The 26,123-nt window shown below is 53.4% G+C and overlaps 1 protein-coding gene across 1 annotated transcript; it reads right to left on the bottom strand.

Annotated features, from left to right (window-relative positions):
• On the bottom strand, positions 1 to 26,123 carry IGFBP2 (insulin like growth factor binding protein 2). The gene is made up of 4 exons (XM_045481183.1): positions 25,566 to 26,123; positions 3,237 to 3,466; positions 2,350 to 2,490; positions 1 to 508 (listed from the first exon to the last, which is right to left on the bottom strand). The coding sequence occupies exons 1-4, from the start codon at positions 26,020 to 26,022 to the stop codon at positions 344 to 346; spliced, it is 993 nt and encodes a 330-aa protein (XP_045337139.1). The 5' UTR covers positions 26,023 to 26,123; the 3' UTR covers positions 1 to 343.

Genomic DNA, 26,123 nt, shown 5'->3' with positions numbered 1-26,123 from the left:
TTTATTTTTCCTTCCTTTAATCTTAAGCAAAAGAGACACGGGGGTTCAAAAATAAAAATTTTTTGCCCCCCCCCCCCCCAAATCTTCACCCCAGCTCCACCACTGCAACTGCCCCTTCCTCCCCAGCAGGGACAGGAGAAGGGGGGGGGGGGGTGGTGCAGGCATCTGGGGAGGGGGAAGGCGGGGGTGTGCCGAGCTCGGTGCTGGTCTCTTTCCAAATATAAATACACGTGTCAACACTCCTGGAAAACCCTCCCCGCCCACCACGCGAGGCTCTCCTCTCTCTGCCCGTGTTTGGAGAGGGGGCGGGAGCGGGGGGTGCCAGGCACCGGCTGGCTGTGGTTTACTGCATCCGCTGGGTATGTACCCCACGAGCCTCCTGCTGCTCATTGTAGAAGAGATGACACTCGGGGTCCCCCCGGATGGTGGGGGCTCCCTGGATCAGCTTCCCAGTGTTGGGGTTCACACACCAGCACTCCCCACGCTGCCCGTTCAGAGACATCTTGCACTGAGGAGGGAGAAGAGAAGGGTACGGAGGACAGGCCTGAGGCCACCAGCTTTCCCTGCTTCCCTCAGCCCGAGGTTTGCCGAGCAGCTACGGGGCGCCCAAGCTAGGGTGCCGCGTGGTGGTCTTCTCGGCCGTGAAGGGTGCCAGGGGACCTCCCTGAAATGCAGATTCCCCTTCAGGAGGCCCGGAGCAGGGCTAAGACTCTGTCTGGCTCCCGCGGGATGCTGGTGCTCTGGCCCAGGGACCACGCTAGCGGGGGATGCCCCACATCGAAACGACTCAGTGCCCACCGGCAGGAGGGGGGACCATCCAGTGGGGGCCCAGAGGACTGGAGTTCAGTCATAGCGTGAAGAGAAGACAGCACGTGACAGGAGAAGTCAGCACTAGCACAGGCCCCTAGCAGGTGCTTTGCACCGTGAGAACAGTGTATGCACTGCTCATTTACAGTTTACAACGCTTTTTTTTAAAAGCGTATTTATTTAAGTGATCTCTACCCCCATCGTGGGGCTCGCACTCATGACCCTCAGATCAGGAGTCGCTCACTCCTCACACCGAGCCAGCACAGCCACCTTGTGAGTTAGGTGCCATTATTTCACCACTTTACAGATGATCAGAAGGAAGCACAGATAGGTTAAGTAACTTGCCCAACGTCACACAGCTAGTAAGAGGCGTGGCTGAGATAAGAACCCAGGCATTCCCGTCCCAGGGTCCCTGCTCTTACCCAGAAACTAATTACCATTGAAAACCCCTTTAGTTACCCGTAAGGGACCGGCCACAGCCTGTCTTTCATTAGAAGAGATCACTATTTCCACTTTTGATCTCCAAATGAAGTAGTCAGCTGACATTTCGAGGGCACGTGTACAAATAGCTTTGAATACTACACTGATATTTAGAGGGGGCAGGATGCCTGCCTGGGCTGTGAGGAAAGTGGGGGAGTGAGACCCCTTAGGGGTCAGCAGAGGCTACTTGTCAATGGTTTAAATCCGTGATTCTGCAAGTATAGCCCATGGATCGTCAGCAATCCCTGAGAGTTTATTAGAAATGCAAATCCTTGGGGCGCCTGGGTGGCGCAGTCGGTTAAGCGTCCGACTTCAGCCAGGTCACGATCTCGCGGTCCGTGAGTTCGAGCCCCGCGTCAGGCTCTGGGCTGATGGCTCAGAGCCTGGAGCCTGTTTCCGATTCTGTGTCTCCCTCTCTCTCTCTGCCCCTCCCCCATTCATGCTCTGTCTCTCTCTGTCCCAAAAATAAATAAACGTTGGAAAAAAAAAAAAAAAAAAGAAGAAATGCAAATCCTTGGCGCGCTTGGGTGGCTCAGTCAATTAAGCACCCAACTTTGACTCAGGGCATGATCTTGTGGTTCTTGGGGTTCAAGCCCTACGTCTGGCTCTGTGCTGACAACTTAGAGCCTGGAGCCTGCTTCAGATTCTCTGTCTCCCTCTCTCTCTGCCCCTCCCCTGTTCATGCTCTGTTTCTGTCTCTGTCTCTGTCTCTCTCTCTTAAAAATGAATAAACATAAAAAAAAATTGTTTTTGGTCCCCACCCAACTTTCTGGAATAGTAAGGCCCAGGAGTCACTGCCAGGCGATTCTAATGCTCAATAATAAGTTGACAGGCATTAGGGTAGCCCGACATCTCTTTTCCCAGAGGCTCCCTCCCAACCTGGACCCCAAGTGCTGATGGCAGGTGGCTGGGTAGGTGGACCCAGCCTCTCCATCTGGAGGTGCAGAGGCCTGGCAGCTGGCATCCCCACGCCCCCTCAGCATTCAGACCTCAGAGGATGACAGGTGGGTGGGGCAGGGACAAGCACACCCGGGGCCCAAGGCCAAGGAGATCTTCTCTCACCTGTTTGAGGTTATACAGGCCATGCTTGTCACAGTTGGGGATGTGCAAGGAGTAGAGGTGCTCCAGGGGGCCCCGCTCATCTGGAAGGTGCATGGTGGAGATCCGCTCCAGGACCTGGTCCAATTCCTGCTGGCAGGGGGTCTGTGGGCACAGACAGACACAGAGGGGCAAAGAGGGAGCTCGGAGTGAGACTGAGCTCACAAAACACCGGTCCTGGGAGCAACCTCAGAAAGAAGTTCATGCACAGGGAAGGGATTTCCCCAAGGCCACCCAGCAAGTTGGTGGAACCAGGGACTTCCGACAGCGACCTCATGGATATGTCATTGTGCCCCACTCCACTCTCTGAAGAAAGTCACGTGGATAGGAGTTTTCACCCCTCTCTCGTTCTGGGTCAGTGGCTTTCAGGGATCAAAATGGGATCTACTTGCAAAACGTGAATTCAAGTGGCTGTCTCTAGAGCATCTCTACCCCAACCCAGTGGGCCAACCCCCATTTCTTCCCATCAACCCAACCAGGCCAAGACCCAAGACAACAGAGCTGAGCTGGGAAGAGGGAAGGGCATATCCCAGCGAGACTGAGCAAGTCTAAGGAGGTCCAGCCCCATCTCTAGCATCCACTTCCTTGCCAAGCAGAAGTGTGGAGGTTTCAGAAGGAAGGGACTTCAAGAAACCATATGCCCAGTCCCTTTCACAGCCAGAAATACTGAGGCCCCCAAAGGAGACAGTGATCAGTCTGAAGGTCACTGAATATGTTAGTGGCAGAACCAGAAAGGAAAGTGCTTTGCCTTCCGGCAACACAGGACACGGATGGTACTGGGTGCCCTCCCCCACCGCGAGACCCCTTTTACGTGTCCTCCCGCCCCTCCAGCCAGACCCGGCCCCTCTGACCCTGCCAGGTGGTGGCCGCAGCTTCTTGGGCTCATCCAGGCCAAGGTGATGTTTGCCACCCTTCCCCATCTGCCGGTGCTGCTCGGTGACCTTCTCCCGGAACACGGCCAGCTCCTTCATGCCTGACTTGAGGGGCTTCCTACCAGCACTGCCTCCACCGCCCAACAGGTTCACGGTCCCGTCCACGTGGTTCTCAACCAGACCTCCCTCAGCGTGCTCATCTCCGTTGTCTGCAGAGAGAGGAAGGGAAGACCAGCTCAGGGTGCTGTTTCTAGAGCGGTGGGCCCCCCCAGCAACTGTCTGAACCCCTGGAGATGGAGAGGACTGATATCCATGCAGTTGAGCTAAGCAATTTACATGGACTGTCAATTTCAGTTTCGCAGCAACTCTTGGGCGGGGTGGGGGCATTACCCCAACCTTGGCAGACAGACATGTCAAGGCGCACGAGAAAGACCAAGACCACAAATCCGGGATCTGAACGCAGGCCGTCCGACCCCAGCAAAATGCCTGGGAGGCCTGGCCGGTTCTGCCTCCATCCAAGGCACAGCAAAGGAGCACGGAAGGATGAACGTGTCTGCAAGGCTTTCACCATGGAATGGGATTGAGTCCTTCTGGATCCATCATTCTCCTCTAGAAAGACCTCCCAGATTCACCGGCCATAACCTGCAGTTTAAGATCTTCGGGGCGCCTGGGTGGCGCAGTCGGTTAGGCGTCCGACTTCAGCCAGGTCACGATCTCGCGGTCCGTGGGTTCGAGCCCCGCATCAGGCTCTGGGCTGATGGCTCAGAGCCTGGAGCCTGTTTCCGATTCTGCATCTCCCTCTCTCTCTGCCCCTCCCCCGTTCATGCTCTGTCTCTCTCTGTCCCAAAAATGAATAAACGTTGAAAAAAAAAAAATTAAAAAAAAAAAAAAAAGATCTTCATCATCCATGACCTAAAAGGGCACATGCCATGTCTGGCAAGGGAGAAGGTGGAGAATCACCACCAGAACCCACGGTTTCCATCACCCCTGCTGCTACTCTTCATTTGCCCAATGGCCCCCTTCTCACCTGCCCCCATGACTCAGTCCCACGACCGCTCCAGCACGGCCCCGGCGGCCCTGGACTGTTCCCATGTCTGTCCACACACGCCACCGCCAGCCCCAGGCACAGGAACCCGTCCAGCTCTGTAGTTTTGGCTTATCACAAGACACGTAGCCTCACCCAGATGCTTGTCCAAGGAGCATGTTAAGTCTCTTTCAACTTTCTTCAACCACCAGTCAACAACAGGGAAAGGCTCCTACTAAGTGCATAGCTCAGGGTGGAGGGAGCCCTGAGAACAGCCCCTGGCAACCCCAGTCTCACGCTGGCTCAGGTGTATACACCCAACGGCCAGGCCAGAGGAACAGGACGGTACGGAAGAGTCCTAACAAGGGGGCCAAATCCCCAAGGGCCCTAGGACGGCTGGGACTCAAACAGCCCCTTGCACACAAGGCAGAGCAAACAGGGTCTCAGACCATGTCCCCCTGAGTGGTCCCCCTTCAGGTCCCAACAAGACCTACAGATGTGGAGAGGATGTTTCTAAACCAATTTGGCCCATTTTTTCTTCCCCTTTTTCGTGCCTTCAAAAACTTACAGCCCTGATAACATGACTGCATGGCTCCTAAAATAGTTCTACCCAAGAGTTTCAGGTGAGGCCCTTAGAACCTGGTTGTCCTCTCAGAATTCAGCGTGGCGGGCTCAGATGGCCCCTGTCCTGACCAGTGTTCACGGTAGAAAGAGCAGACCCTGCCCTGTGCGAAAGCTGTGGCATTCACTCTCACTTGCCAACTAAGGGATGGGGACACTCATGAGTGCCATGGGCAACTGGCACCTGCTTTCACGGAGTGTGCTCCAGAAGGCTCCAGGAGACCAGGCACCTGCCACCTGGGCCAGGTGTCCCCACCAGCTACAGCGGTTTCCTTCAGAAACCCTGCACATTATCTCCAGACTAGGGAGCACTACTTGGTAGGGTCGAATCCCAGCTCCCCCACTTTTTATGCCAGCTGTATTTCTCCTGCACATATAACCTCTCTGCACCTCCGTTTTCTTAACTCAATTGTCGGATCCTAACAGCTCCCGCCTCACAAGACTGTTGAGAGCATGTTAGAGGCCAAGCAGTTAAGATAAGGCCTGGAACACAGAAACCCAGGCCCCGCTTGTGATAGTTATTACTCTGACAGTGATGAAGATGGCCTCAGTCATCTGTTATCTCGGCAATGCGGAACCCAAGGACCAGGAAGCAGAGGAACAGAAGCCCCCGAACATCAGAACATCTGTCACTGTATCCATGCGTGGTCAAATTCGAGCGCTTTCCTCACAAGGCGCGGGGACATTCGGCACAGGAAGAACACGGACGGTTCACAGCAGCACGGCTCCAGCAAGCCCGGTTTCTGGATGTCTGGTTCCCAAGGCCACCACAGAATAAAATCAACAAAATTAAAAGGAGAAAGAAAAAAGGAGAAAGAAAAAAGAAAGTGGCAAGAAGCATCAAATGGCAGGGAGAAAAGACGACGCTAAAAAAAACCAAACGTAAGAACTTTGGGGATATTTAGTGCAGAGCTAACAACTCCATACCCATCGATGACCCCTGAGGACTTCCACATTCTGTAGCCCAAAACAAGAGTTGTCTTGACTAATGACGATGACCTTGAGACATCCAAAAGGGGATGGGATTAATGTCTGGGTAGCCTGGGTGTTACCCTAAGTAAACTGACCACAGATTAAATCCTGTTCCAGAAGCCCCAACACCACCTGCAGGGGAAGAGCTATTTGAAGCGTTGACCATCGAGCTGGGTGGGAGTCCTGTCCCGTCGTGTATGAGTGGACCCATCAACCCACCCCAAATTTTCATCACCGACCCTGATTCCCGACCCGGCACCCCCGACACTGGGACCAGAGGATTCACTGGGGAGCTGTTCTGTGCATTACAGGATGCCAAGCAGCCTCCTGGGCCCCTCCCTACCAGATGGCAAAGATACCTCCACAAATTGCCAAAAGGCCCCGGGGGGCGAAAGCGCCCCCCACTGAAAACCGCCGTTCGGAAGTTAGGCTTTATCCAGAGGCCTGGAAGTTGCCCAGCCCAGCACCGATGACCCCAGGCCCCACGTAAGGTCGATCTGAGTTCTACCACATTCCCCTCCCTCAGCTAAGACCATCCACCACTCTCCCATCTCCAACACACTTCTGGCCCACTAGTCCCCCTTCCGGCAGAGGGGGGGTCTTCCCTAGGCATCCAGAGGACTCCCAGGCTGCTGGTCCCCCTTCCCTGAGCTCTCCCAGCCCTCAGACCACTGAGAGGGGCCAAAGCAGCATCCCCTGGCTGAGTCCCAGAGGTCAGCCCACCTTTACTGCTCACAACAAACTCTGGAAACATGTTAGATGGGGGCGCCTGGGGGGCTCAGTCGGTTAAGCGTCCAACTTCGGCTCAAGTCATGATCTCACGGTTCATGGGTTCGAGCCCCACAAGGGGCTCTGCGCTGACAGCTCAGAGCCTGGAGCCTGCTTCGGATTCTGTGTCTCCCTCTCTCCTCTTTCTCTCTGTCCCTCCCCAGCTTATTTTCTCTCTCTCTCTCTCAAAAATAGATAAATAAACTTAAAAAAAAAAAAAAGTTACCAGTCTCACTTAAAGAAAAAGAAAGAGAAAGAAAGAAACAGGCTGGATGAAAGAGAGGCGTATAGGTAAGTACGCATCAGGCCTACCGGCTCTAGGCACGGCTGGCCCGTCATTAGGTGCAACACGCACAGGCATCCAGGGGCCTGCGAAATGTATCCACTTTAAAATCAAAAGGAGGGGCGCCTGGGTGGCGCAGTCGGTTAAGCGTCCGACTTCAGCCAGGTCACGATCTCGCGGTCCGTGAGTTCGAGCCCCGCGTCAGGCTCTGGGCTGATGGCTCAGAGCCTGGAGCCTGTTTCCGATTCTGTGTCTCCCTCTCTCTCTGCCCCTCCCCCGTTCATGCTCTGTCTCTCTCTGTCCCAAAAATAAATAAACGTTGAAAAAAATAAATAAATAAAATAAAATCAAAAGGAAAAATAAGCTTTTACATTAAAAAAAAAAAAAAGGTCTTAATATACAATACTTTCGGGGCGCCTGGGTGGCGCAGTCGGTTAAGCGTCCGACTTCAGCCAGGTCACGATCTCGCGGTCGGTGAGTTCGAGCCCCGCGTCGGGCTCTGGGCTGATGGCTCGGAGCCTGGAGCCTGTTTCCGATTCTGTGTCTCCCTCTCTCTCTGCCCCTCCCCCGTTCATGCTCTGTCTCTCTCTGTCCCCAAAATGGATAAACATTGAAAAAAAAATTAAAAAAAAAAAAAATATATACAATACTTTCAGTTATTAGACGCAGTTACCAAATATGATTTTGGAACTTTTTCTCACAGAGGAAAAGCCACAAACACAAAGGCGTCCAGGGTCCACAGAGTCCCTAACACAGCCCTGCACCAGGTCCCAGAAGATGGGGGCCGACTGGACAGTCTTCTCCAAGGACGGACTCGGCTTCCTGTCCTGAGACAGCCCCGATCTCTCTAGAGTCAAGGTCAGTTTGTCCACCCTCACAGAGGCCACTTGGATTCAAGGCTATGTTTTGTCCCATTCCGTTATTGATCTCAATGCTGCCAACGAACATGCCAATAAGATGAAGAAATCCACGGGTCCGGGTCCGATTTGCTGACGCACATGCTGACACTCCACACCTTGAAATGGAAGCCCAGGGAAGGAGATCAGAGAGCTGACGGAGTGGGGCTCAGAAAAGACTGTAGGCTGAGGAAAGCCTCGATTCCTTGGCGGTTACATTCCCAGCCAAGGAGGTTCAAGAATTCAGGCTCCAAAGTCTAATCGCCGGACTGAATTCCACATCTACCACTTAGCTGTGCAGCCCCAGACAAGTTACTTAAGCTCTCTGTGGCTGCAAGGCTCATCTGTAAACCGCGGACAAACAGCACCTGCCTCCAGCGGGCAGCCAGATTCCAGAAGCTGCACATACACGCAGTGCCAGGGACACAGCAGGAGTACACGGAGTCAGCTCTCAGCTGCTCCCATTTCCCGCCCCCCCCCCCCCCCCCCAGCTCGGGGAAGTGCTCACGTGGCATCCCCTACGCTCAGTAGGACAAGAGCATCGTCACGTTATTACCCAGTTCTTCCCATATGTTCTCTTATAGGTGACAGAAGCAATCCGCAGGAGAACATTCCAGATGTAGAACTCCAGCTAGAGATGGAATCTGCCCTCGGAACAAAAATACTAGGCTGCATTTTTTTTTTTTCGGCCTGAGAGTGAGGTTCAGAATAATATTTATTATGCAACCACTTATGTATGCAGCTCCGTGGGCTGCAGTGCAAAGGTCAGTCTAAGAAATGGTTCTTAGCAGCCCAGATCACATAACTGGAAAAGGCTTCAGGCTCAGAGGCTCCCGGAGACTTTCCCCTAAGGATTAGCCACTCTCTACATAGCATCCCGGGCAATGGTTCAACACCGAAACAGGGAATTCACCCATTATATATGGAAAGGAAAGCTCTTCCAAAGTGGGGGAGACACCGGAGGACCTGAAGCGTGAGAACTCCCATCCCGCGTAGTGGACTGCCACACCGCTCGACCTCATGCACCTGGAGGGGGGCTGGAGAGGAGAAAGGCAAGTAGAATGAGAGGCAACGGACGAGCTGCCCCATTTTACAGACAGCAAACTCGAGGCCCAGCTGGACTACCATGTGGTCTACAGGAGCACACACCACCTCCGTGCCATCATCAGAGACGCTTCACAATTGGCGTGGGGTCCCCACGCTGTTCTCTGACCCAGCCTTACTGAGTGGCCCAGGAGGGCAGCCGGAAGCAGACATTCCAGAAGATAGGGCTTTACTTACACCTGCATTCTGCATTCTAGACTACGCATTAAGACCCTCGTTTTAAATTTTAATTCTGGCCTAGACTTTTTTCCCCCAGTGTAATCTCGCTGGATTGTAGCACTGATGACCTTACTCCATGAAGGTCATGGACCCTTGGGTCCGACGGATCAGATCCTTACTCTCATGAAACCCCATCTTCCCCTAGCGCGATGCTCTGACCTCAGTGCTCCAAAGGACAGTTGGTGATTCCTGATCTATGGAAGACCTTAAAGCATTCAAGAAAATAGGCCCCCCAGATCCAAAAGCAACCCCCTACTCCCTCTTGCTTAGAATATGAGGCTCTGTCCTTAACGCAGGCCTGGTGAGAAAAGGGAATTTCCCCAAAAATACACCACATCTTCACAACAGATTAAGCTCTCCTTTTTCTTGTCTTTCCCCCACCCTGAAGAAAACCTAGCCATTTTCCAACCTTCTCTTTAGTCTACCTCCTGACTATTTGGAAATCTAAGAGCTGGGAACACCGCAGGGAAGCTCCAATCTGACCCTAAATCTATCTATCATTCCCTCCAGTGGATTCACCTCCTTCAAACAGGTGATAGCATTCCAGGCCCTGTAAGACTGGATTCTGAGTAATGGGCCGGGGTGACATGGGCTGCTTTCCTGGTTCCATTCTAGCTGGGCACAGACCTCACATGGCTCCCTTTGTTGGTCTCTCCCCAAATGCACTTAATCTTGACACGTGTTGGGCAAAAGAATGAACACTAACTTACCATCTTCCTCTTTCCTCCTGGACAGCTTCTCCATGAACATCCAGGACAGAGGACAATTCACTAACAAGCTCAAATGGGCAAAGAATTGCAGGAGTCAAGAGACCTGAATGCCAGGCCTGGCTTTGCTGTTTATGATTCACCCATGACTGTAGCCAAACCCTCTAACCTCTCTGAGCTCCAACTCCTCAAGAGTGACAAATGCAAATAATAATCCTACTAAAGTGAAGGTTGCTACCGGATACAGGATGACCGCTACTTAAACTGGATACAGCGTTGTTAGTATTTGCCCAACATGGGAGAAGCAAGCTCCAGAAGAAATGTGCAGATGATCTAACGGGTAAATGAAAGATGTATTTGCTAGGCAGAGGGGAAGGGTGGGTGATAGCTGATCTGTAGAATGGCCACACACATGGGGGGAAAATGAGTTACAAGAAAGTTCTAAAATACTATTTGCGTGTTTCTTCTAAAGCCTGATTTTGTTGATTATATGAATTCTGTATGTCGCTAAACAGCATAGTTGTCCACCATTTGATGGAAGTCCTTGGGCGAGTGTGGATTTGCCTAAATCACTTTAACTTTACAGAATCTACGGGAAGGAAGAAAACGGAGGGAGCAAGGGAAGGAGAGAGGGAGGGAGAGAAGACGGCATGGAAGGAGGGAGGGGAGGTGGCTCATAACTGCCTTGCGTGCACAGGGCAGACAGGGCTCACAGGCAAATTCACCAACATACAGGGGAAACAGCTTTTGTTTCAGAGAATTTGAAGCCGGTCCCTTTGGATGGCTGATTGTGGCCACTATGTGTAATAATGCAGGCCACCAAGGCTGGGGTGGATAATCCAGGCCATGCTGGGAGGTGGGGAGGGAGGCAGAAGTTAACAATGGGTACAGAAGAAAGGGGAGCTTGTTATTTTTCAGCTGAGGTCCTTTGTCTCTCTGGGTAAGTGACACTGTTTATGTGTTTCCCTCCACCCTCTTGCCTAAAGGTCAGAGGCAGCAGGCGGCAGCCGTGTGTGCATGGACAGCTGCTGCGTGCAGGGCACATTCCAGCTTCGCGAATGATGTTCTCCTGGTCAGCCCATCTACCTCCTGCTGACACCCAGCTTCCTTCCAAACTCCCTTCCCATTCTCTCCCCACCCTCTAAGGCCCTGCTCCCCGCATGGCTGCCTGCAAAGCAAATCTGAGGTCTCAGACACTACCACCTTCTGGGAGAAACCCCTTTGGCAACAGACCGGTAGCTCCTCGGCACGGCTTTAGAACAAAAGGAACTCCCTTGTGGTAGGAAACAGCTCCGAGCAGACTCTTCGGATGTTCTAGATCCACAGGTCATCCAGGTTATGGCACACAAGTGCAGGACCTGGCCCTTCTCAGCTGGGGACCATCTCCCTGCACCCGCAACTGCCTCAGGCTTATCGCCCAGCCAAGTGTTGCTGAGCTCATGAGCTCTGGGGAGGGGAATGGCCGGTACCCACGCTCACACAGGGAAGGAGTCGCCTGCTACTGGTGACAGTGTACGAAAGCAGGGCAGAGCGCCCACTGCTTGCCAAACCACCCTAAACTTTCTGGATTCCCTTTGGAACAACAGCTCTTGGGTTCAAAGCTTTGGCCATAGTAGGAAGAGAAGTGCTGGTGTGAAAACCGGGGGTAGGGGGTGGTGTCCAAGGTTCTGCTCCCCTGCTACCATCATGCCTGGGACTCTGAATGATGCTCGACAGGGTGTTTAAGATGTGTAGGCTTCAAGGGACACCCGGGTGGCTCAGTCAGTTAGGTGCCTGACTTCGGCTCAGGTCATGGTCTCATGGCTCGTGAGTTCGAGCGCCACGTTGGGCTCTGTGCTGACAGCTCAGAGCTTGGAGCCTGAAGCCCACTTCAGATTCTGTGTCTCCCTCTCTCTCTGCCTCTCTCTCTCTTTCTCTCAAAAATAAGTATTAAAAAATATTTTTTAAAAGATGTGTAGGCTTCAATATATGGGAAACCTGGCTGGCTCAGTCGGTAGAACATGGGGCTCTTGATCTCTGGGTCAGAGTTTGAGCCCCACATTGGATGTTCATTACTTTAAAAAAAAAAAACCTTCTATGGTCAAGATGTGCAGGGTTCAGTGTGTTCATTTACAAATTCAGGGAGTTAGGTTACGGGAATGGCTCCCAGTCATGGGTGTTTGTCAGAAACCATCTGAAGATGGCAATGCAAGCTGGTGCAGCCACTCTGGAAAACAGTATGGAGGTTCCTCAAAAAACTAAAAATAGAACTACCCCATGACCCAGCAATTGCACTACTAGGCATTTATCCACGGGATACAGGTGTGCTCTTTCGAAGGGACACATGCACCCCCATGTTTATAGCAGCACTGTCGACAATAGCCAAAGTATGGAAAGAGCCAAAATATCCATCGATGGATGAATGGATAAAGAAGAGGTGGTTTATATATACAATGGAGTATTACTCAGCAATCAAAAAGAATGAAATCTTGCCATTTGCAACAACGTGGATGGAACCAGAGGGTACTGTGCTAAGTGAAACAAGTCAGTCATAGAAAGACAAATATATCGCTCATATGTGGAATTTAAGATACAAAACAGATGAACATAAGGGAAGGAAAGCAAAAATAATATAAAAACAGGGAGGGGACAAAACATAAGAGACTCTTAAATATGGAGAACAAACTGAGGGCTGCTGGAGGGGTTGTGGGAGGGGGGGATGGGCTAAATGGATAAAGGGCATTAAGGAATCTACTCCTGAAATCATTGTTGCACTATATGCTAACTAATTTGGATGTAAATTTAAAAAAATTAAAAATAAAACAAGTTAAAAAAAACTATAAAAAAGTAAAATATAAAGAAATTTCCCATTAAAAAAAAAAAAGAAAGAAAGAAAAAGAGAAATCATCCGAAGAGCTTGCTAAAAATGGTCCTAGACTTCACCTGTCTGTGAACTAGCAAGCCTGGGCAAGGGTCGGGGACTCTGTATTTTTAACAACCTCCTTCAAGCTCTGGCATTTCCAAGGCCCCCTTCCTTTGTGCTTCTCTCTCTCTGGCCTCAGATTCCTGAAGAACTTCCTAGTGATGGGAAAGAGGCCTCCTCTTTTCAAAAGATATGACTTCACAGACACGCTCTGCGAAGACACAGCCCCGTGAGCTCTTTCCGCCCCTAGACTCACGGGTTCAGAAACAGACACACACGCATGCCTGGGTGCACACAGGGGGTCCTTCTTGGCCAGGCATCATGGAGATTTCTAGAGCATGCCCTCACGCCGCTGCAGAAATAGCACGGCCTCTACAGAACTTCCCTGCCTACGCACTCCCTAATGGGCTGCTTTATAAACACCAGGGTCATTCCTGGAATGGCAAAGACCTGGGGAGGGTCAGCGCTGAGGCAGAACGTTTGAGAAAACAAAAACATGCTCAAATTCAGCCAAGGTCCTCTGGGATTCAGTGAGCCAGGCTGTCCTTGAAGAGCCAGAGAAACTGATATCAAGATGGCAAACAGCACTCTCAGCTTTCACTCCTTTCCGTGGGTCCCAAACATTTCTCCTCCGGTTCAACTGAAGTCATCCAACAACCCAGCAAGGTGACCTGTCTGCCGAAAGCCCATGGGAGCAGACGGTGTACTCTGGTGCAAACTTGGACCGGGGACTATGGGAACGGGAAGAATGAGCCTGACCCAGTGATTCGACATCTCTCAGATATGCGTGCGGTGGGCACACGGGCAGCAATGTTCATTACAGCATCATCTGTGGTTGCAAAAAACGCCATCGGCAATGCGATCCAAACAGGAGAATGGATGAATAAAATCGGCAGGGTAATAACAATGGAATAATACCCAACAGCTGGCAAGAATCACTCTGACCCGTGATCGCTCAGAGATCTACCCAACATGAACCGATCTCAAAAACCTAATATTGACAGAGCAAAAAAGTGGCAGAAGAACACCTCTTGGGCACATTTAACTTATCTTCAGAGAACAAATCCAGATGCTGGCTATCCATTAGCAAATTTGTTTAGCCGAGGAAAAGAAACACTAAGTAATGCATGCCGGTGGCTGCCTCTGGGGACAAGGGATGGCAACAAGAGGCTGGTGGGGAAGGCCATCAGGAAAAGATTTTTAAAGAGACATAAAGCAAAAATGACAAAATATCAACCGCTCCCAATTCTGGGTGGTAGACTGGAGTTACTGCGTTATTCTTATTATTGGCTGCAGTGTTACCATTTTAAGATTTTATGTTTAAGTAATCAGTAATCTCTACATGCAATGTGGGGCTCAAACCCACAACCCCAAGATCAAGAGTCACCCACTCCACCGACCAAGCCAGCCAGGCACTCCACAACCATTTTCCTTTTAAAAGTCACTTCCTAGGGCAGTTGGGGAGCTCGGTCGGTTGAGCAACCGACTAGGCTCAGGTCATGATCTCACGGTTTGTGAGTTCGAGCCCTGCACTGGGCTTTGCGAGGACAGCATGGAGCCTGCTTTGGATTCTCTGCCTCCCTCTCTCTCTGCTCCTCTCCCACTTGCGTACATAGGCTCACGCTCTGTACCTCAAAAATAAACATTAAAAAAAAGTCCCATCCCTCATGGGGTGCCTGGGTGGCTCAGGCCTCTTCAGGCCTCCTCCAGCTCTTGATTTTGGCTCAGGTCATGATCTCATGGTTCATGAGTTTGAGCCCCGAGCTGGGATTCTCTCTCTCTCTCTCTCTCTCTCTCTCTCTCTGCCCCCCTCCTGCTCTCTCTCTCAAAATAAATAAATAAACTTTAAAAAGAAAAAGTCCCTTCCTTCACTGCATTCACTCTTCCAGGTCCTTGTCAAGAGGGGTATTTGTAACTTGGGGTGCCTCTGAAAGCCCACTGGCTGGAAGAGGACCGAACATCAGTGACTTGGACAACTGCCCTGGCACTCTGAGGCCAGAGTAGTGTCACCATGGCCACCTATCACCAGGGGCTCCTGGCCAGGTCTCCGTGGCATGAAGAAAAGGGAAATGAGGGGCGCCTGAGTGGCTCAGTCGGTTGAGCATCCAACTTCAGCTCAGGTCATGATCTCGCAGTTCATGAGTTCGAGCTCCACGTCGGGCTCTGTGCTGACAGCTTGGAGCCTGGTGCCTGCTTCGGATTCTGTGTCTCCCTCTCTCTCTCCCCTCCCCCTGCTCACACTCTGTCTCTCTCTGTCTCTCAAATATGAATAAACGTTAAAAAAAGAAAAAAGAAAAAAAAAAGTGGGAAATGAGTCAGAGGAAAGACCCAAAGAGAGTGGAAGACAGTCATAGGGTCAAGGAGGGGACGACAAAGGCATCAAGACGGTGCAGGCCTGAGAACGGAAAGCCAAGGGACGAGCATATCCTAGTACAGCCCACAGGGCACTGGAGGTGTGCAGTGGGGGAGGTGCCCAAGGGCCAGTCATGCCCAGTGGAAGGGACGCACCTGTTCCTCGAGGCCCAGAGAGATAGCAGCTTTAAACTGAAACAGGAGAGAGCCAGGGTAGAAGCCACTCAAGAGTTTCACAGGAAGGACTAAAACAGGTAACAAACTGCAGATGGGAAAAACCGCATGGTTTAGGGAAAGCCTTTCAAGGAGGAGGGAGGATGGACAATATGGCTTCCAAAATGTCCAAAGGCCGCTTGACTGAGACTATGAAGGGCAACCCTGGGCAAGGCACTCTTGGAATTTGAGTGAACTTCCCTCCCGCCTCCCTAACCATACACAAAAAATGTGCCAGAGCGCACTGGCTAAAAGCCGTCGCTCCATGCTTTGCCCTCCTCCTCCAAAGGACAGAGCTTCTTGAAGACACAAACTTGGACTTCACTTCCATAGTGCTTTAAAGAAAAGTAGAAACAAAAGGGGCCACCTGGGTGGCTCAGACGGTTAAGCCTCCGACTTGATTTTGGTTCAGGTCATGATCTCACAGTTCGTGGGATCGAGCCCCACGTTGGGCTCTGCACTGACAGTGCAGAGCCTGCTGGGGATTCTCTCTCTCTCTCTCTCTCTCTCTCTCCCTCTAAATAAATAATATAAACAAACAAATAAATAAACAAACAAACAAACAAACATTTAAACCTCAGGAAAGCTAACCATCCCACCTGGAGTCCTGGCCTAGAATATCATGTTGTATTACTTCTCCTCACTTTCCTGGCCTCTCCCTCACCATCCAGGCCCCGAAGCAGCAAGGACGGTCAGGAGTTAAAAAAAAAAAAAAAAAAAAAAGAAAGAAAAGAAAAGAAATCATTAAATGGAAGCACGAGATGGGAGAGAAAAGACGCTTCCCTCCCAGGGGACCCATATACAAACAACTGTGCCTGTGCTCAGTTCCAAAGAGCTCAGTTCCCCACAGAGTAGCTCCCAGAGTGATAAAGACTGGGTTCTACCCACCTCTCTCCTCCCACCCTCCCCTTGGGCCTACCTCTTGTCCATCCCCATAAGACTGTTCCCAGAGACTGTAGGCCTGACAAATTGAACCCAGAGGGTGCAAACAGAAACTAAAAACCTGTAAGGATGTCCAGGATTGCCTGCCACACTCTCAAACCAGCACAAGAAGTGTCCTGAATATAAATAAGTGTCTTTAAATAGGTCACCATGCTTTTCTTTCTCTTCAACTAAAAGTTCACTAATTGTGTCTGATAGAATACTGCATCGCATCAGGGGTCTTCCTTGCTTATGCTCCTTTTAGAGGCAGCAAGCTGAACCAGAGACAAGCAAATGGGTTCAAATGGGAACCCTCACCTCTGGGACATAAATGGGCTGGGCCCTCCACCACTGGTAGAGCCGTAGTGAATGACAGTGGCATCAAAGGCCACGACTGTCCAGTGGAAAACCCTCCGCCACTAACCCCATTCTGGACTTTCCAAAGCAAAGGGCAGCTGTCCAGGTAAGCTACACCCCGTGGAAGAAGCCATGCCTGTGAAATGGATTCTTAAGTGCCTCTTCTTAATAAACTTGGCCCATCAGAGGACATGGAAAAAGAGGCATTTGCCTTCTCCTCTTTTCTGGGTGTTGAGATTAGAGGAAGAAGGAAGGAGGTTAAGGATGGAGGGGCGGGGGGCGGTCAGAACCTGTATGACTTCACCCGATTATCTGAGTTTCTGTGCTAAGTGGCTTATGTACATAACTTTGTTTTATCGTCAAGCAATCACATGAGGTTGATAATTTCTTATCCACACTCACCTTGACCCCCCCCCCAAAAAAAAAACAAAACCATGGTGTTTGAGGCCAATTGCACAAAGTCATGTAGACAATGGCAAAGCCAAAACCAAATCCGAGTTGTTCAGCTTTATAGCTCTTACCCAACCAGAATGGCATCTAATCTGGCCATCGGCATCACCTCCGGAAAGACGCCATTGAAGGCTTTCTGTCCCCCACCACCTCATCCCTTCTGCACCTCCATGGGACCCTCATCTTCCCAGGGAGGGAAGTCATCAGTCAGATACCAGCCAGCCCCACCCAACCTCAAAAGCCTTCTGATCCATACACCCACCCCACCCCCACCCCCCTTTTATCCCTCCCAACACACCTCCTGCCACTGTTGCTACAGAAACTACCCAGGGTTATCAGGCAGCTGCAGAGTCAGGGCCCAAGGGAACCGCCATTTTCATTTTATCTTGGCCTCGGGCACTTTAGAAAGCAAGTTCACCATCCAGGGGCAACTTGGCACCCCCATCCAGAAGCCAAGACAATAGACCTGAAAGAAACTTCCTGGGGAGTTGCATAAAGGAACGTTTTTGAGAAGTTATGCCTTAATTACTGCCTCCCAGGGAAAAGGAGCTTTTCCGAGCAGCAATATATAATTCGCTGCTTCTTTGCATGCGTGAGTCTGATGGAATGGAGCCCCGGAATGAGAATCTGGAGACCCAGACTCCATTCTGGTCTGTGCTCGCCTCGCCACTGGAACCTGAACGTAGCCTTGATTTCTTCATCTGTCAAGTGGGGAGAATCCTGAGGCTAAAACAGAGCTGGAAAACACAAAACAAAAAATACCCTACTGGCGCTTTGGTGAAAGTGGCCCCTGTCTAGAGAAAAAGCAATTTTGATTACCGTCATTTTGTCATTTACCCTTTGGGGTAGACCCTTTGACTGCACTCTGCAATCCAGCTCCGATCCCTCCAGCTGGAAGCCTCCCACCTCCTTGACTTCGCAGGGGTTGAGTACGCTGAGTCTCCCCCAGTCCCACCTCCCCAGCTTGCTGAGGCCTTCCTGGGCTCTGCGCCCCTCCTGGCTTCCTGCCTCCCAGAACTCAGCTCCTTGAATGAAACACAGGCTGACACACCTATACCCATCCGCTAATTAGAAACCCCAGGCCTGGCTCCGCGCCGGCCGGCTGAACTGGAGCCTGGGGGCCAATTCTCCTGCCCCGCAGCTGGAGGCCGGCCAGCCCCTGCCCCTTCTCCCCAATCTCCGCTCCTGCTACCTCCCAACAGCCAGGAAGAGATGCGGGGCTGGCGGCCAGAAGGGGCCCCACAGGCTGCCAAGTGCCCCCTCCCCCTGCTTAAAAAAAGGCGGCGGGGGGAGGAAAGAAACAATTCCTGACTACAGTCGACTCTGTATTTCTTTCCGGGGGAGGTGGCTGTCTGAGGAAGGTCTCCCTCTGCGTCCTGACTGACACCCAGGAGCTGAGCCAGAGCAGATCCTCCCTGGCTTTGTTAAAGGGCAGGAGTGGCCGAGCAGGGGGAGGGGCACAGGGGATGGTCCATTTTCCAGGAGAGAAAAAAAAAAAATCTATAGCCCAGACACTCTACTCATTGTGGAGGTGGGGTGAGGGTGGGGGCAGTTACCCTGGAACCTGAAAGCCAACAAGCTTCTCTGAATGTACTACCCCAGCTGTCCAGTGGGCTTTTCCTCCTGGTGCCCCCCTCCCCACAATCACAAAGGCCCCAGAGTCCAAGGAACTGGCCACCTCGGATTCCCAGTGGCAGATCCTGTGCTTTGTCACCACCATAAGCATATGCTGACCCCTGATGACTCAGGCAACCCCCGTTCTCTGCTTCCTGGGGCCTCCCCTCTACCAGAATGCTCAAGAACAGAGTCACTGTATCGTTTTGCCCAGACAGGCGGTCACTCGGAGGGCTCTCTGGGACCACAGATGGAATGAGACATTAGGAAGAATCACAGGGCCCAGAAAACACTCCCCCGCCCAGCGTTCCTGTCGAGAACCCATCAACCCCTTCAAAATGAGGCGCCACTCCCCGACTCGGGGGTGAGGTCAACTCTGGAGACAGCGTAGTAAGGAAACGTCACTTTTTGGATAGAACGTCCAGTTTCTTTGCCAGGATCACGTTCAACTTTCTGGCACCCTAGGCTCAGCCAGGATAGATGTGAAAGCCCATTTTCCTGGAGCAGGAAACCAGGGCCACGGAGTCCCTTCGCTGGCTTTGTCAACTCAGTGAGCATACACCCTCACACATGCCCTATGCACTAAGCGGGCTGAGACGGGTCTGGTTCCTCCTGGACCCTATTCTTCTGAAGCCTGGATCCCAGCAGGTTTCCTGTAGAGGGTTGTCCATGGACGAAGCTGTGTCCCACCCCTGAAATGTGGCCTCAGAGATTCTCTGGTCCTCTGAGAACCTGCAGTTGGAGGGCTGGGTCCTAACGGTTGGCTGGCTGGATGAAGGCAGAACTCTGCCCTGTCACCTGCTTATGAGCAGCAAACCAGCACAAGTACCCAGGGTCCAAACTCCAGAGCCACTTCTGTCCCCTCAGTCTCTCCACTCCCAACAGAGGCATTACACACACATACACACACACACACACACACACACACACACACACACCGCCAAAGTGCTCGGCTTTGTCTTATTATCTAGCTTTACACACCTAAGCACACACACACACACACACACACATATACACACGCATGCAAGCACCACCCCACGGAGTGGTACTATCTATATTTGGTTTACAGATAAGGAAACTCTTGCCTTGGGTGACACGTATGTGGCTGCAAACTGGGCTTTGAACTGGAACAACTTCACACCAAGATGAGGCCACTCAAGGCCATGGTAAAGCCTGCAGGGAGACGAGTGGCCTGCCTGGCACAGCCAGTTTGGCCTCCGTTCTAAAGGCCCCCGAACTAAGCGTCAGAGAGGAGACGCAGCTTGCGGACATTAAGGCAGCTAATGTGTGTGAGAACCTACTATGTGCCAGATACTTGCCAGCCCCACACGCACCCCATGAAGAGATACAATCACCCCCATTTCACCAACAGGGAAACCGGTATTTGAGGAAGGCCTTTGGGCATCAGCAATCAAGATCTCCAAGACGGGGCTGCAATGGAACCCGGTCATCCTGACGGCAGAGGCCAGGCTGCTTCCAGCATCATCTGCTGCCCACCAGCTCTTCTTGCCCCACCCTGGGACCCTTTGGTCTCTCCTGCCTGCCGCACAATGGCCACTTCCCCCTCTGAAGTCCCCAGGACTTGGGTCTCTCAGTCGACTTGAGGGAATGCACACGACCGAACCTGGCAGTAAGGAACCTTGCCCGTGCATCAGCTGCACACGGCAGGTGTCCAGGAACAAACTTCCTGGCTGACAGGGTCAAAGGCTTTTCCTGCCGACAGCCCCATCCCTTACTTGGCCATGGGGGCAGAGGGGTACAGAGGAAAGGTCAGCCTCTCGTCTCATTACTTACTGCTAAGGCATCCGTTGACAAGCCTCAGAGTCCACACCTGTGAAATGGGGGTAAAAAGCCTCCCCCTCTCCTTCACAAGGATCTTGTAAGTCAGGAGACAAAGCAGGCGAAGAAATCAGTTCATAAAAGGATGAGCGCAGATGGGAAGGTGGCTGAACCCCTGGCAGCTGCCTGCCACCTCAGCAAAATGCTGGCCAGAGACCACAAGAAGTACTAGAGAGGCCTAGAACATCTGCCAAGCAGAACACCAGCTCCCCTGGCGACTAAAAAGCATAATCTCGCTCCTCTGTGCCTCGGTGTCAGCGGGAGCAGCCTTAGCGCAAACCCGCTTAGGGAACATGGCCACTTCCCCACCCACACAGCCTGGCCCCTGCGCGGCTTCCAACCACCATCATTTCAGGATTAGACTGGTTGCCAGCATTCCAACCCCCAATCACCTCCCTGGTCTCCATCTACCTGGACTCCCGTGGAAGGCTGGGGGCGATAGATTTTCCATGCCATTTTCTGGAGCCCTTCCCACCTACTTAGCATCCAGCCAGGTGTTCAAGACCTAACCACAGTGGGAGATGCGTGGGAGACCAATGCTGGGGTGGGGGTGGGGGTGGGGGGGTGGTCAAGAAGGCAGAATGGAGAAAGCAGGGGAGGAAAGGAGCACTGGGAACACTAGGAAGGGACAGACTGAAACTAAATGTAGCCTCTGGTCATGGAGGCTCTTCAACAATAATAATAACCAATCCTCTCGTTGTTGTTGGTACCCTGTTGTAGGGTATGAGGAGGGTCAACGACAAAACCAAATGTGGGCACAGCCTGTGTATTTTCTGCTCATCTTCATTCCCTTCAGCACCCCCTGCTGTGCATGCCCCCACCCACCCCGGCCAGGTACTGTCCTCCTGTTCTGCTTTTCATTGGACCCAAGGACTTTCGAAACTTCCCAGTACCAAAATTTAGCAATTGCACATCCAATTTTCTACGGCAGGGAATAGCTAACCTGAGACCCAACTATATTCTGACCTGATAAATGGGCCACAGTACAGTGAGTCTCTCAAATTAAGCCCTCAAATGTTGGACAGTGGTGACTGAATGTGCACCTGCTCTCGAATAACACGCAGTTATTTTTCTAGGACTAACTTCCATGTCGTTCCCTAACCCAAAGGAATGATTTGCCTGAAATTTTCATTTTAAAGCTCAATGCTAAGGTAAGCTAACGGTGAAAACCACCTAAGCTTCCCTCTTCCCTCTGCCTACCAGGAAACTCAACAGTCTGACTTGACCAAGAACCGGTGCACGGATAGACCCCTGCGGCGGTCACGAACAGTTAGGTTCTTCTCTCCACCACCTCTTCTAGTTCAGAGATTCCTGGCCCTGGATTTTGTTTTCCTAAGATCCTTTGACCTTGTGTACGATTTTTTTTTTCTCGAAGCTTCTTCAAATACCTCTGTCAAAGGAATGGATGGGCTCATGGCTACCACACAAAGGGAACTATCTCAGTGAACAATCTGGACATAAGTGGAAGGTGAGTAAGGAGACTGCAGGCAAAAACCCAGATTCTATGACTTACTCAAATTCCAGCCCTCCATGCACAATGGCCGGAGGAGGCAGCTGGCCAAACACTGCCTGCCTAGCGGGTTCCGGACCTGTCAGAGCCACACCCTCCAGACCAGACCTGCCTCCAAGGCCAGAGGGCACCCAGCCACACCCTGCTGGGTCCTGTGGCCCAGGAACTACACAGCTCCCTCCCAGAGACCCAGGAGCAGTAGCCCTCAACCCCCCCCCCCCATCTCCTCCTTCCAGTGGTGACTCAGAGCAGCTTAGCAGAGTTAGTTCTGGGTGTTCTGTCCAGAAGGGGGGAGGGTGGCGGAAGGTAGTGGTGTTAGCAATCGGTGACAGTGGGTCCCACTCATTCCCCAAGTCTATTTTACGACTTTGAACTCAGTATGCAAATTTATGCAAGACAAGATGCAAAACAGCGCTTTGAGCCAGAAGCCCCATTGCTTTTCTCCCCTTTTTTGAAGCTGCACGGAACCACTGTAAATCAGGGCTCGCCTCTGCCCCCCCCCCTCCTCCTCCCGCTCCCCCAGCAACTGCAGATGCAAAAGCCTCCTCAGACCCGCCCGCCTGCCGGCCTGCCTGCCCCGGGACTTTGAATGACTGCACATTTCTATAGCACCTTTATATGTGCAGCGGGCCAGACGGCCACTTGGGCGGCTCCGCCCCTCGGCATAATCCCAGGCATTGTACCCGGCGGGGAAGGAGGCAGGGGAGATGCTGATGAAGCCAGTCGCCCCGCCGGCCCAGAATTCTGAAAGGGCCCGGCCGGGCCCCAGCCCACTTCCTCTTCTTACCCCAACATTTCTAGGCACTTCTGCCCACTCCACCAGCTAACACACCCACGCGCTGTTAAGATCCAGACCTCACCACATCTCAGCCCCCCCCCCCCATTTTTCTTCCAGGCTCACCTACTCCAACCCTCAGTCTCACTTCTGAGTGGCTCTGAACCAACCAGTCCCGACCCCTCGCCCCCAAGGGACGCAGGCTCAGCACCCGCAGATGTGCCCACCCCCGCCCCCTGCATCCCAGCCGTCCCCAGGAAGTCAGCAACACGGCCCCTGAGTCCTGGGAACAAAGACAAAAGAGCTAACAGCAAAGCCGGAACTGCTGGGGTTTTCTGCCTCAAAATAAGAGGGTGTGTTTAAAATTCTCAAAAGCAACCTGCTCAAAGAGGAATGCAGGCTGGGATGGGAGAGAGCCGGTTCTTCAGAGAGGGGAGAAAAGGGGATGGGAGAGGGAGAGGGGGAGGCAGCAGCACTCAGCGCTATGGTCCCCTCTGGGCCAGTGTCTGCCCCTGCACCCAACCCGGACCCCGGCGCTCTCCAAGCAGGGCCGCAACCCTGCCCCAGCCCAAGACCCTCTCCTGCACAGAAGCCTCCAAACTTGCCCCTGTCTTCCCTGCATCCCTGTCAGCCCAGGCTTCTCCCCACCGTGCCCCCTTTCCCCCAGCCCTACTGACCCCTGAGCACCCTGCTCTGGGTCACTCCTTTCCAGGGTGCCCATTGGGCTTCTACATCTAGCTCCCACCCCCGCCCCCAACCTGGTGTCCCCTCTTCCCAGTCTGGAACACAAGAGAAAAATGCGGAAGGCGTCTGTCTGGGCACTGGGAGGAGAAGGCTGAGGAGGCAGCTGAGGCTAGCTGGCGGAAAGGAGTCCCATAACCAGGCAGAAAATCCAGAGTGACATTCTTCCCATGAACTCACCCCATTGTCCCTGGGCTCCCCTGACAACTCCCCCCTCTGGGACTCTAGGGAGGAGTGAATGGAGAGAATCTCCTGCATCTGTTCTGGGGCTTGGAAGCAGGAGAGCCGGTTTTCGGGCTGCCAGCGAGAAGGATGAAGAATGAAAAAACAATTCTACGATGGTCAGGAAGGACCTGTACCACGCACTGTGTTAAGATGGTCAAAATCCAAGCGAGTCTATGAACTTGGAGGCCTTTGGAAAAGTTCATCCCGCTGAGGAAGATGTTTAGTTGGTCAGAGTTCAGCTCAGAAAGCACAGCACCTCCCTGGTGGGGGGGGGGGGGGGGCGAAGGGGGGGCAATGGAGGAGGAAGGCAGGACCAAGACTTTTCCTTTTATTACTTTCTAAGAGAAGCAGGAGAGAAGGGTTAACTTGGAGGCGAGACACGCTGGGGAGGGAAGAAAGCAGAGGCAGAAGAAAGGACTCAGTGGTTCTTCTGGCTCCCTGGGAGGAAGCCCTAACTTGCTCTGCACTCAAGGTCAAAATGAGCCAGAGCAATAGAAGAAATATTTCAACTCTGACCCCCAATTTCATTCTCAAGGAGAACAGGGGAAACACAATAGCTGGTTGGAGGAAGAGTAGGGGGGCCGGGGGTCTTGGGGAGGGGGGTGGGGAAAGTTGTACTAGGCCCGCAGAAGCTTACAGGCAAGAACGTGTTCACTTATTCTCTTCTTTCTTTTTCTAAAAAGCTTGAGGAACTTGGTCAGACTCGCTTAATTTTTAAACAGCAGCGGGCAATGGACACCTTTCCCAACGGTGTCCAAGAAGAAAGAAAGTAATTACAGTTTCCTCCAGGCCACGGGGGCGGGAGGTTTTTGTAATTTTAAAAGCGAACGGAAAACAAAAACAAAAGTGAGATTCTGACAGCCCGGTTTGGGGGGGGGTTGGGGAATGAGGATCCCTTACAAAGGCTCCCAGCCCCCCCCCTCCCCCGCCCCGTTCTACCGGACAGGAAGAATCCCGCGGATTAGGACGGGGGTGACACCTCCCTGCGGTAAGAACGGCCTGCGTCCAGCGCCCCGCATCCCCCTGCCGTCCGCCCCGGGGCCCAGATGCTCCAGTGAGCGGCAGGGCGGTCCCAGGCTCACCCGGGGCTGCAGCCCGCCACCCGGCTTAAGTTACACAGACTGAACCGCTGGGCTGAGCCTCCCAAGCGCCCCTCTTGCATTGTTCCCCCTAAACGAGATGCACGAGTAGCGCTCGTTTTCCTTTCTCCCCACCCCACAAAGTCCAGCAAGTCCTTTCTTCCCACCTTACAATCGCAGAAGGAAGGGTCCCTCGATGAGCCGCCGCCTCCTCCTAGCGCCCGTTCTCCCCAGACGTCCCCGAAGTCACCGGCACCCGCCAGCCTCCGCCCCCCAGCAGCGTCCTCCACCGGCACCTTTCCAGGAACCTCTGGTCGGCGGTCACCGACTCAAGCTGTGCTCCCCAAATAAGCCTCAAGCTCTCACTCCCCGGGGTCTGACCAACACCATCCCCCCCACCACGGCAAATCCCCCCTCCAAAATAGAAGTCAAGGTACGTTCCAGCCGGGGAAGACTAGGGTAACCGGAGATGCCTTTCCGCTGCCCGTATATCCCGACCAAATCAGTAAGCAGCCAGGGCTCTCCCGCACGCTCTGACTCCAGCTCCCCTCCCCGGGCCGGACTTTCGGGTCCCCCTCCCAGCAGCCGCCCCACTGCGGGTCGAGGACTCCTCTCTCTCGCCGCTCAAGCGGTCGCGGAGCCCCGGGCCCCACGCCTGTCCCCAGCGGCACGGCCGCCCCCAGAGCTCCGCTGCCCTCCAAGTTTCTCCGAACTAGCTGTCCCAGCCCCGCGTTACCTGCAACCTGCTCGGGGCTGGCGCCGTACTCGGCGTCCCGGCGCTTTTCGCAAGTGCCCTCGCCCAGGACCAGCGCCTGCAGGGGCAGCTCGGAGCCCGGGTGGGGATAGCAGCGCAGCCCCTGGGCGCAGCGCGGGGTGTAGACGCCGCACGCCTCGCCCTCCAGCCGGGCGCACACGGAGCAGCAGCCGCAGCCCGGTTCACGGACCAGCTCGGCGCAGGGCGCGCGGGCGTCGCCGGCCACCCCGGACGCTGCGGCGGAGGCGGCGGCGGCGGGCGGCGCGGCCGGCGGGGGCCCGCAGGCGGCCAGGCGCTCGGGCGTGCAGGGCGGGCAGCGGAACAGCACCTCGGCGCGCACCCCGCGGCCGCCGCCGGCGCCCAGCAGCAGCGGCAGCAGCAGCAGCAGCGAGGGCGGCAGGAGCAGCGGCAGCGCGGGGCCGCCCAGTCTCGGCAGCATGTTGGCGGTGGTGAGCGCGACGGCGGCGAGCGAGCGGGCAGGTGGCACGGCCCTGCGAGCGCGGGAGCCGCCTCCTCCGCTTCTTCCTCCTCCCCCGCAGC

The sequence above is a fragment of the Leopardus geoffroyi genome, chromosome C1, assembly GCF_018350155.1.
Source record: "Leopardus geoffroyi isolate Oge1 chromosome C1, O.geoffroyi_Oge1_pat1.0, whole genome shotgun sequence".
Lineage (NCBI taxonomy): Eukaryota > Metazoa > Chordata > Mammalia > Carnivora > Felidae > Leopardus > Leopardus geoffroyi.
This window is presented reverse-complemented; position numbering and strand designations above follow the sequence as displayed.

Coding starts and splice junctions, on each gene's coding strand:
- IGFBP2 (XM_045481183.1), bottom strand. CDS start 26,022: ATGCTGCCGAGACTGGGCGGCCCCGCGCTGCCGCTGCTCCTGCCGCCC. Junction 2,491..3,236: donor TGCGGCCACCACCTGGCAGG/GTCAGAGGGGCC, acceptor CTGTGCCCACAG/ACCCCCTGCCAGCAGGAATT. Junction 509..2,349: donor GCCTGTATAACCTCAAACAG/GTGAGAGAAGAT, acceptor CTCCCTCCTCAG/TGCAAGATGTCTCTGAACGG.